The sequence below is a fragment of the Ambystoma mexicanum genome, chromosome 12, assembly GCF_040938575.1.
Source record: "Ambystoma mexicanum isolate Mex_15411 chromosome 12, UKY_AmexF1_1, whole genome shotgun sequence".
Taxonomy (NCBI): Eukaryota; Metazoa; Chordata; class Amphibia; order Caudata; family Ambystomatidae; genus Ambystoma; species Ambystoma mexicanum.
The window spans coordinates 151158186-151170473 of record NC_090936.1 but is presented as its reverse complement, the minus strand read 5'-3'; the positions used below and the strand labels follow the sequence as shown (position 1 = coordinate 151170473).

Here is a 12288-nt window from a genome sequence, read left to right as displayed (position 1 = left end):
AAAATACATAATTCTTCCGTGCACGTATTGAGCAAAAGCATTGTGTGCGGATCTATATAGATTCAAATCTTATAAGAAAATGCACAGACAATTCATATTTGTTGTGCCATCATTATCACAACAGATCTGTAACAAGTCATAAATAGCACACATTTCTGGAAAAAATAGAGCATATGATAACAAGTGCCAAGGCAAAGTGTTTTGCAGAAAACATATCAACAGAAATGCTAAACCAATTATCTGGTACATCATCATAGAAAGACATGCATTTCATGGTCTGAATTCAGTCCAACTGTAGTGCATCTAAAATGGCAAATAAGTTTACATTCAAGCCTCCTTAGTTTTATGCAAAGATTACAACCACGTTTGTTGGTCGATGCCCTGGCCAATCCCAAAAACCGTATGTCTGTTTTGTTTGCTAGTTGATGTTCTGTTTGCCAGTGCAAGGCTAAGGGTAAGTTGGCACCGGTTTTATTGAGACTTGATAGATGCTCTCTTATACGAATCCTGAGCTGCCTTATGGTACTTCCTATGTATAGTTTCTTAAGACGCAGATGATTAGGTAGACCACAAATTTTGTTTTGCAGTTAATAAGATCTCTAATAACAGTTTGTGTCCCATACTGATCTACAAAGGTCTTACAGCTAGGATAGGCATATTGGCACTGGTTACAATTGCCACATTTGAAAAAACCTTTTGTGTTTTTCAACCATGCTACTTGTCTTTCTGTGTCAGGAAAATCAAGAAAGGAGGGACTGAGTCTATAACGAAGAGTATTCGCCTTAGTAAAAATAAAATTGGGCCTGTCCGAAATATATGGTGTAAGGTCTGGATCCAATTTTAACTAAGGGGTCAAATGCTGTAGAAAGCTGAGATGTTCAGTTGTCACAACATGTAACGAAGCACAACCGGAGGGACGTTGTTCACCTCACGTAGTAGCCTTAGTGAGATACTGGTCACCCAATCTGTAAAAAAGTGACCAGATGTGTTGGAAGTAAAGCAATATGAAAAGCCTGTTGTTGAGGTCATAGTCTAGTGGTACTTGTAGATAGACGGTCTGGCAAAAAGATGCCCATCTAGATGCGGTCCGGTGCCGCTGTTATGTGTCCTTACCTGTTCTCGGCTGTATTTATATGTAGTTAGGGGATATGACGTTATCCGTGCATGCGTCAGCCACGCCAGATGTGCAAAACGTCCGTGACGTCACTCACGCATGCGCGGAAAAAGGTAAACAAAAACATGTCGTAGAAGGAAAGTGAAGATCTAACTGCTCACGTGGATATAGTAGTAAATAAATGTATAGTAACACTTGACGCTGCTCATGAAGCAGTGTTAGAGACAAGAAAATGTTATCTGGTATAGAACGGGAGAAAAGGTTTAACGAGTACACAGAAAACAGATTGAACGTGTCATTAATTGATGTAATACAGTGCTCAGTATGTTAAGGATAATAGATGCCGGTCATCATGTAAAAGGATAAACGAGGCTCTCAGTACCAAGATGAGTGAGATCTAAAGTCAGCTAACGCTGTATGGAGCTATCCATCAAAAAAAATGGCTGTTCATAAAAGAAAGGCAGTAGTAGGGCAGCTAATGTAATATGTGGAAGAGCAGTTTTTTAGATTTGAGATGCGAGCAGAGTTAAAAATGAAAGAGCTTGCCTATAGCAAGTGACCAAATAGGATGTTGAAAGATGTGTGCTATAGATAAAGGTACATTTTGCAATCTGTAATGGTAAAACCAAACGGTACATGTTTTATAAAACAAAATGTCCTTCAGTCAATCAACACATTTCGCATATTATAGGACATGGACTCTGAGTATTGCCTAGGTATTACAAAATACAAGCAATATATAAAATGTCTATCCCCAAATATGGGTGTACATTCTAGTTCTTAGACCGGTCATGCAAATGAATAGAGTCATGTTGGAAAGCTAAAACCTGAGGTCAATGCCAGTATGCAACATTAAAGAAACAAGAAATGTGTAGCCATAAATCAGTTTGGAAGCAATGAAATAGTAAAAACATAATGGAAGTACTGCAGAATTAAAAAAATGAAAAAATGTATAGCCTTCAATAAGTTTTAGAAGAAATGCTGACACAGGCAACTCCTCCATGTGTGTAACCTTCTCATATTGATTATCATGTATGCATATTTGAACAATTTTTATGGAGACCAATTCACAAAAACAGACCCAAGTAATAGTCCTCTTTGATCCCCAATGGGGTCATGGCATCTAGTTTATTAATCCAGAAGAGTTCTCTTTGGGCAAGAAGTCTAGGTAAGTTTCCTCCTCTGCTTAGTGGACTAGGGACTTCCAATACCGCAAGTCTCATTTGTGATATGTTATGTTTCATATCCCGAAAATGTCTGTAGACTGGGGATTTGCAGTTTTGCGTCCTGATACAGGACTTGTGTTCAATCCACCTGTCCTTGACTTTTCTGTTGGTCTTGCCAACATAGTATTTGCCCCAGGGGCAGCGTATGGCATACATGTCATTTTTTGTGTCAGTTTGCAAAATTTCTCAGCATGATCTTCTTGCTATTACGTGGATGCCTAATATGGTCACCTTTTATCAAGTTGTTGCAGTGTTGACAGTGCAGACAAGCGAAGGTTCCTGCTATACAGCCAAGAACAGGTAAGGACACATAACAGCGGCACCGGACCACATCTAGATGGGCATCTTTTTGCCGGACCGTCTTATCTACAAGTAAGTACCACTAGACTATGACCTCAACAGCAGGCTTTTCATATTGCTTTACTTCCAACACATCTGGTTACTCTTTTTTTTTTTTTTTTTTTTTTTACAGATTGGGTGACCAGTATCTCACTAAGGCTACTACGTGAGGTGACCGACGTCCCTCCGGTTGCTTCGTTACATGTTATGACAACTGAACATCTCAGCTTTCTACAGCATTTGACCCGTTCTATTCTGGGGTAAGTCCAATACTGTACTCCACCGCTATGACCTTAGATCATGCCTTTAACTTGATTTCTTCTTCCTCATCACTTCTTATTCTTTGGACACTAGAATCTTCCAATTTCTTAGATTTTAGGTAATACGCGCACTGGAACTAGCTCCCATCTTTTGTTGATGTTCAGTACTAGACAATTCCTTCCCATGAACACATCTATTTTTTAGGTAAGATCCATACCTACATTGAGCAATCTATATATACATACTTTTTTCCACCAATGTGCTAGATATACTGGGTCAATGCCAAAATTAATAATTTGCTGATATTTCTATGTAAATGGAACTTAGCGTTGTTCTAAATTGTTGGAGCTCTATCGATGTTGAGTTTAATTTGGTTCTGATGTATATAGGTGACTGGATGTCATTAAGAATCTGTGGTCTTTGACAATGAGTTACTAAGAGTTTTTTTGGGAAATTTAAATATCCTTTGTTTAGCATAAGAAATGGAATTCTAAATTTTGTATTGAATTTTCTTTTTCTAGATTTCAATTGTTGAATATGCTGCCCCTGATGAAGAGTGTATCTAACTCGAAACGCGTTGGGCCAACTAAGAAACAAAAAGAGAAAATTGTCTCTTCTAACACAAACGTATCATTGAACTTATTATGGAAATTACCTGTATATAGGTTTCAAAGTGTAAATAATTGTTACATATCTTTGCTTAATTACCTTTACCTCAATTAGGCTAATTTGGCCTTTTAGAAAGTGTGCAGGGGACGCAGTTATCCACATTGGATTTCTTTTGTTCTTCACATACTTTCCACAACAGCTCCAGCACTAGAATGGAGCTATTCCCCAAGATAACATTCGGTCTAGCTGCACACAATGTCTCTCTCACATTCTCGCCCGGTTACCTCGCTGCACCCATCCAGTCGCATGCTCAACATGGGTGTCTAGCAGAGATTTGTCAAACCCTACTTACTTTCGTACTGGCTATGTGCACACACACACTTTTTTCTATGACAAATGTTCCCATACCTGTACTTCGGTCCTCCAAGGGTGTCCAACCTACAGCGCTTTGAGACCATACCAATGGTGAAAGGTGCTGTACAAATGCCCAATACAATACAATAGGCAGTGGAGCAGGGTCTGTGAAAATGCTTATATTTTCCTGAAATGCCAGATTTTGTCTTATGCGATATAAATGTCCACAGGAGGTGTTACCTCACCCCACTAAGGCTGAAACAGATTAAACCTGATGAGACAGTGGATTGTCCCTGAACATGATAAGGTTGTCCGCGTATTGCAAGATTTTTGGAGGATGAGATAGCGGAGCTCAAGACTATCTCGGCTCTTGAGCTGGAGATATCACCAAAGGTATGGCTTCTTGGTGGATCTACGTGATCCGACCACGGCTGATTTTTCCACAGCCGAAATGTTCGCATGTGAAATATACGAACCACAAAAGGTTTGTACATTTCCCATGCGAACACACATTTAAAACCCCTACAAACCCACACCCCCAGCCCCACCCACACCCACACCACCAACATACCCACACCCCACTTACCTGTAATTGAGTCTCGCTGTGTCCCTGCGGCACCAGTTCCCTTTACCTTCCATGATCGGGAACCGGCGCCGAGGGGTCCTTTTCTATTTATTTATTATTATTTCTTCAAGAGCTGCAGGAATTTCCCCCGCAACCCCTGCTCACAATACTGTAAAGTATAGTGAGCGGGGTGTTGCGGGGGACACCCCTGCAGTTTTTTATACTTACCTGCAATGCTGCCACCAAAGGGTCTAACTTGTGGTGGTAGCATTTTTCTGACTTTTTGTACGGTCGGACCTTTTGTTTTCAGTCCGATCGTACAATTCCTTCTTGGTCTAGTGCCTCTCAGAAGGAAGAATAAGCTGTTAAATTTATAATGCTCAGTTTGAAGTTCACCAAAAGGCGAATCTATTTACAGTGCAAGCCTGCTGCCCCACCCAGATTGGAAGATTGGAGCTATGTAAATGGAGGACAGCTGAACGTGATCGTAGGTTAAGCAAACAAGAATGCAAGGACTGTTCTGTATATGAGACCCATTATTGAATATGGCAGAGCATCTTTCAGATTTGTACCCAAGCTGAAAGGCACCTTTGTATGGGAGTCGATTATTAAGTTTAAGGTAATCATAGTCCCTACTGCTGGAGCTACATATTCTCACGAGACTCTCTCTGGAATGATACAGAGATAAACTTTGAGGGGAGCAGTGCACCATTTGGATCATTCTTGCTTTTTCCATGATGCGGTCCCACCAACCATGGGGGAAATAAATAGTTGCTGGTAGGACTGTGTCAGAAGTTCCTTGGGCATGGGTGTAAAGATGTGAGCCGAGTGCTATGTCGCTGGAATTTCCAATTGTGGTAAATATCTGGGACTGAAGGCAAGAAGCTAGCTGGGAGCTATACCCAGAGACTGGGTTTTGAACCAAGAAGTTAACGGGCACTATATGCCAAACGCTACCTATTAGGACAGGGATTCCTGAAGAAATCAGTGGTCACTGGTTAGGTTCAATTTACTGCTCTTTTCTCCAAGTTTTCTAGCTTGTTTTAGTGATAGTTGGTGTAGTTAGTGGGACTATCCAGAGAAAACATACGGTCGAACCCTTGTTGTCATTGCATTAGGAACAAGAGAATCCCCAACACAGGCCTTCAAATGCAAACACATTGGGAAGGTTTACTCACAGAACTTACCTTTCCACATTGCTGTCAAGCTGTCGGACAAAGAATTGATACAATTCAAATGGCGAAGTCTTCTCTCGGTTCAGCCATACTGCGTTGCCTGCAGACTTTCCCAGTTTGTCGCCAGTAGTGCTAGTAACAAGCGGCAACGTGACACCAAACACATCTTGCCCAGTCACCCTATACCGGACGAAAGGGAATCAGCAGATTGTAGTGCTTGTAAAAATCCAGAACTAAAACCAGTATGAACATTATTTTTCCCCATACATTTGAGGGGAAGCACACGCTTAGTAAAGCACAACTACACATCTGACCCAACAAGCCTGACAAGAAGACAGATATGTTTATTTTACAATGGCATATGCACACTGACTCTGTAGGTAGATTCAGAGCAAAGCCTTTGGGGCAGTGCTACAAGCACAGAGGTATTCATTACTATGTATCGAGGAGACTATGTTATATGCTTTTCACTGGGGCTGTAATGATGTACGGCCTGGACTGCTGCTGGCCTTCCATTGCACCCACGGATAAAGTTTAAAAACATTTAACCTAAAAAAAACATACTGTTGGCGTTCCCACCATTAAAATGCTAACAGCTTAAGCACATTTATAACCGCATCAAATTAAAACACTATTATGGTAAGGCCAAAGCTTGTGGCTTACCTGGAACCAGTTAGAAGGGGTGTGTACACGTCAGATAGCGGCTTTGGGTTGTGAGGGGGGGATGTTACCGCTCAGATCATTACTTTTGGAATGTCAGAAAGGCTGGCAGCACAGAAAAGGTAAAACAACACAAAGGCTCGTAAAGGGCTCTGGTTATCATACATACCGAGCTTAAGGGCAATATGCTCGCCTTGAAAACAAGAGGACACAGAGCAACACAGGTTCGATCCCCAGGTCCGCGCCTAGAAACCTCTGGGTATTAAGCGCGTTATAAATAACCGATCATATAATACATTTGGGGGTGGCCTTCGGGGGGGGAATATAGAAATTACTGAATGTAAATGTCTTGGCGATGTTCCCAATCCTTGTGTCCCTCCTTACATGGTCTCAAGCATTAACCAACAAGCGCCTGATCATATGGTCTGATAATGTTGCTGTAGTTCAGAGTATCAACAACCAGACAGCATGTTACGAAGTTACCATAGGTTTAGTGAGACTGTTGGCTGTGGTGAGTATAATAATAATTTGGCATTTATATAGCGCTACGAACCCTCAAGTATCTGAGCGCTGCTTATTATTACCCAAGGTGTGTGGTGCTCATTTATCGACCTTGGAAGGATGAAAGGCAGAGTTTGGCCCTGCCGGGATTCGAACCTGCGTTAGCAGGTTCTGCACAGATGTCCAAGCGAGCGCTCTACTCGCTGTGCCACTTGACCGTATGAAAGTAAATACTGAATTGAGGGCAAGGCCTTTACCCAGAGTCCATAACAGTGCGGCTGCTGTGCTCTCGATCACAGACAGTGATTTTCTGGTAGGCCATGACCCAGGCGAACAGCAGGATGACACCCTTCGACACCAAGCTCTGGGACTTGGTTGTTTGGGCTTGAAGATGAGCCAGCTGGTGGAACATGTTCTAGATTTTTCTGTGCGTGAAACAGACAATGCTTCCGTAACTTCTGCAGTTACCAAACACATGGGAACTGTTAATTTGCTGGAGAAGGACCAGGGTTTTGTGGTATGGACATGGGAGGAGGGGGAAGACTCAGAGCTGGGTAACGGGCCATTTGTCCACCATTGCTTTCCATTGATAGTTGTAGGGTTTGCCTAGCCACAGAAAATCTTTCCAGGTTTTGGGAGGCACTCCAGAGCTGGAACACAGGCTCAACCTCCCCGGTAGATGATGGCTTACTGCTAGCTTTCATCATTTAAGGCAGCGATTAAGGCTTTGGGTATCGTGGGCTCATCTATTAAGGAGCAGACATTGTTTCGGCATGCTTTTTTCAATAGCATTTTTTGCCACACTATGCATCAGCGAACTGGTGGCGAGATCAGGATTAGGCCATCCAAAATAGACCAGCAAGGTAATATTTTCACATGTTCTCTAGCTGTTCAGCTAGACTGAGGGGGTGCAACCCGCACCGCAGGCTCTCTTAGCCAAGGTCTACATTGTTTATGCATGGTTGTATGTGTCACACACTGCTTTCTTTGAGGGTGCTGGGTTACTTTGCAGAAAATGGCAGGCATTTATCTAATGTTGGCTTTGGTATGATGGAGGCGAGTTTCAGTGATTCTCTCAAGTCCTAGGAGTGCTCCCGAGTTGGCTTGGGTGTGGGTTGTGGGATTCTCGGTATGAATAGATTTGGAAAAAAAAAAATGATCTACATTTACTGACCGATCTTGGGCACTAGTGGTGGTTGACGTGACACAGATTCTAACTGTGGGGAAGAGGGGTGGTCAGGGCTGCTTCTGCCAGGCCAAAATTGTGGGGAACTCTCAGGTGGCTTCAACCCTCCTCTCCCCCACACTCCCGGAGAGTTGTGACCGAGTTACATGGTGCATTTAACAAGAAAGCATTGTCAAAAACCGTAAGGGTGCTGAACAGCCATCAGCTTAGTCGATCCAGTGTGTATACCAGCAAAAGGGTTAAACAAAACAAGGGCAAAGTAAAAAGATGTTTCTATGAAAAGTAATTGAATGGCATAAAGAGGGACAATTATGGAGTATAAGAAAGCATGAACCGTGGGAGGAATAGTCAAGGAGTCCTCACTCTGGGGACCGTTTAGGACGGCAGCTCAGCACAGAAAAACTGAAGCTGTATCGTCACGGATCACCTGTAAGTTGACTCCCGCCCAATAAAGCAGCTGCGGGCCACAGTGCCTTGGAAAACAAGACTGGGTCATCAAATGGGCATGGCCTAGTGGTGAGGGGGTCATCTGCCAGCTTGTTAAGATATGCACACATGATGAGCCCTGGATCAATTGGCTACAGGCACCCCCGCCAGGCAGCCATTTGTAGAGATCAGCAGCCTCTCCCCCTTGTGGAGAGAGTGCTGATATATGCATTTATTTGCTAAAGGCTTGCCTGGCAGAGAACAGCGCCACACCTTTTCAGCCTTAATGGTGGCGCTTCCCCTCACCAGGTATAATGCTTGGGAAGAGCCAGCATCAACATTAAGGCAAAACCCACTTGAATGAGCGGGAGCTTCAGGCTTTAAAGAAAAAAGCACTCCCCTTTCAACTGCCTCGCTTCATGCTTTGGAAAAAAAGCCTTGCCAGAGGAGATTAGTAAGCCTTAGAATGACATTTCGCACACTTAAAGCCCCGCCTACTGGAAATAGTGTCTTATTTCCTTGTGTCTAAATGGGGATTTTGGTAGGAGTCGTGTGCTAGAGGCGCATGGCCAGTATTTGTCTGAAACCAGAGTGTGTGGTGGAAGTTGTCGCTGCTCTGTAAACGAGCGGAAGTACAGCGACAGCTGAGATAGTAACCTGTGAGTGGGAAGCCGGGGAAGGCTTCACTGCCTATATACTAAGATTGGATGAGAATTAAAACATTGCACTTTCTTCCTTGAAGTATTTAGATGTGTCATATTAACGAACTTTTCCTTTTTATGATTGTATAATTTACAAATATCATGGATGATGAAAAGAATTGTTTATCTTTTGTAACTGTATTTGTTGAAGAATCAAGTTTACAAGATTAAAACAATGTATAATAAAAAAATATTGCATTACAAGTAGGATGAGAAGGAAATAACTGCTTTACTTGTGAATGAGCTCGTGACCAGTCATGAGGTTGCCTAGTTGATCGTTTCCCCCAAGCTGGATCCTGCAGCCATGCTGCTGATGGAGGTAGAGGAAGTCGTAAGCCTGGAACAGCTGATAACTAAACTCCGTCAGGCTCATTCCCTCGGCGCTGCGTAATCGGCTCTGGACGCTGTGTCTGCTCAAGAGGGTGCCCATGCGAAGGTAGCGGCCTACTGATGCCAGGAACTCCACTGCGCCGCGCTGCCGGTACCAGGCAGCATTGTTCAGGACAGTAAAGGAGCCCCCTACCCTGGATCCCCCGCCTTCATGGCACAACTCGTCGTGGTGGACGAGGATCTGCTGCAGGCTCTCCCGGATGCCTCGTACATTGTTCTCCAGCACATCTGAGCTCAGCGGTTCCCTCTCCCTTGCACGACCGCTCGGGTCCCCAATCACGGCGGTAGCACCCCCAATTAGAGCGATGCAGTTGTGTCCTGCGCGCTGGAAGTGCAACAGTCCCACCAGCGGTAGCAGATGTCCGACGTGGAGGGAAGGGGCAGTGGGGTCGAAGCCGCAGTACACGGTCTGTTGCTCGGAGTCTAGCAGGTCCCTGAGGGACTGTGCGCCACCTTCCGCTGGGAAAACCTCCCGGAATAGTCCACGCTCTGCAGCGGAGGACAAGAAGGCGCCAGAGGAGTGACTGCGCCGGCCAATTTCCGAAAGAAGTCTGGACCCATATAACCGCATCCACGACATGGGCGCCGCCATGTTGACACGGCACAAAGCATGCTGGGTACAGCAGAAACCAGTGACAGGTGCTGGCGTCAAAGAGGCTCAAAACAAGCCCAGCCCACAAAACCAAGTGAAAGGAGTTCTTGAAACACGTCGTGTCATTAATTTATTTTTCATTATGCTTATAGTTCCGAAGAACGTTTACATAGTTCTAATACATCAAAGAAAATAAAAAAAAGTAAAATAAGTAAAACATTTTTTACAAAATGCAGAAATATATGTAGAATATATTAATACACCGAAATTAAGGGCATGACATTATTCATATTACAGGAGACGGTCTCAGTGCAGCCTATATACAGAATAAAATATCCCCTAGCACCAAGAACATCAAACCTATTACTAGTATCACCACCCCTCAAAACCATGATCAAGTGAGCCCTGATCCCATATTCCCTTGTTACGTTCTACTAAGTACGCCATTATGAGAACAGTACCACTCCCATTTCAGGTAGCTACGCCTACTGCCTAGTGTTACACATAGCTCTCAACCATTTGTGTTGCAATGGCAGGTGAAATCACCCGATTTTGTTTTTGGCGGGTGAGACGCCCATTGGAATGAATGGGCATGCAGGAGGCGTGGCGGGTGAGTCAGCCTTTTACAAGGCGGGTGACACCCGCCAAAAGCGTGTGAGTTGAGAGCTATGGTTACACCTGTACCCTAGCATAACACTTTGCCCTAGCTGAACTCTATTTTACATTGCCTATTGTACCTGTACCCTAGCGTTACACTTTTTGTATTGTCTATTGTACCTGTACCCTAGCATTACACTTTGCCCTGGCTGAACTCCAGAGCTTCTATCAGTGAACCTAGCCACATCTCCCAACCAAACTATCACACTACACCTGATCTATCGGCCTCCCGGACCTATCACTACATTTTCTGAAGACATCTCCTGCATCCTTGCTGACAATACCAAGACTAAATCGCAAATTAATTTATTAGGCGACTTTAAACTTGGCTTTCAATATCCTAATAAAACCACAGCATTGGATATCACTAACTCACTATCTAGCCTAGGCTTCACTCGGCGCATCAGGGAACCTACACACATCAAGGGCAGAACTCTTGATTGGCTAGTTGATTTAAATTGCGACATCAACATTGAGTCCAACCAACCGTGTAACTGGACTGATCACCACCTGATTACCTTTAACATCCAAGCAAATAACATTTGTACTACTCAGGACATTGCACCTACAATCCATACAAGAAATAAGACGGACATACCATGTGAAAAATTGCTCCCACTTCTCCTCCCAGCTCTCAACGAACTTTCCTCCTCATGCACAGATGCAACTTTCCTGGTGGACACGTTCAATCAGACTATGCTGAAAGCACTTGACCTTATTGCACCCATCAAATCCAGGAAACCCAAAGCACGGGCACACCTCAACTCCTGGTTTACACCACAGCTGAGAGTGCTATATAAAGAAAACGAAACCTAGAAGCCCGCTGGAAAAGTAATCCTACTGACATGAATAAAGCTGGCCTCTCCTTAGCTTCCTTGTATTACAAAGATGCCATCCTTCAGGCCAAAAAAGACACATAAATAAGCGCATCTTACAAGCAGAATCCAACACCAAGGAGGTGTTCAAGATTCTAAAAGAATTGGAATCCCCCTGAGCCCCTCTGGATACTTGCAGCAAAGATAGCACCTGGTGTGCTAACATTCAAAAAGTGCTCCTTGGTAAACTAGCACTCCAAGCTAAAATCAATGACAAAAAAATCCCCCTCCAGATTGACCCTCAATGCAATTCCCTGCATGACAGATCCATACCTAGCACGTACACCCATAAACCTTTCAGCTTCTCACCTCTCTCTACCTCTCAGGTGGAAAGTATTATCAACAACCTCAAACCCTCCAACTGCCAAGGTGACACATGCCCAGCTCCTATTATCAAGGAGGCGTCACACGAACAAGCCCCCTTCATCACTGCCTTTATAAACTCTTCGTTTAACACAAGTATTGTCCCAGATAACCTTAAGGATGCTTGGGTCATCCCCCTTCTTAAAAAGCCTACAATGGACGCAAGCATACCTACCAATTACAGCCCTATCACTACTGTGCCTTTCCTGCTTAAAATCTTAGACCAAGCAGATTGCTTACAGATCCAAGACTACTTGGAATCCAACAAACCCTTGGGTCTCAGACAATCGGGTT

General features: G+C 43.7%; 1 protein-coding gene across 1 annotated transcript in view; it reads right to left on the bottom strand.

Annotated features, from left to right (window-relative positions):
• The window catches only part of YARS2 (tyrosyl-tRNA synthetase 2), a 47342-nt gene extending 37161 nt beyond the window's left edge, over positions 1-10181 (bottom strand). Inside the window, exons 1-2 of the mRNA XM_069628194.1 lie at positions 9351-10181; positions 5656-5823 (exon numbers count right to left, since the gene is read on the bottom strand). Coding sequence (XP_069484295.1) covers positions 5656-5823; positions 9351-10099 — 917 coding nt within the window. The 5' untranslated portion in view covers positions 10100-10181. The remainder of the gene's footprint in view (positions 1-5655; positions 5824-9350) is intronic.
• Positions 10182-12288: the final 2107 nt, after the last annotated feature.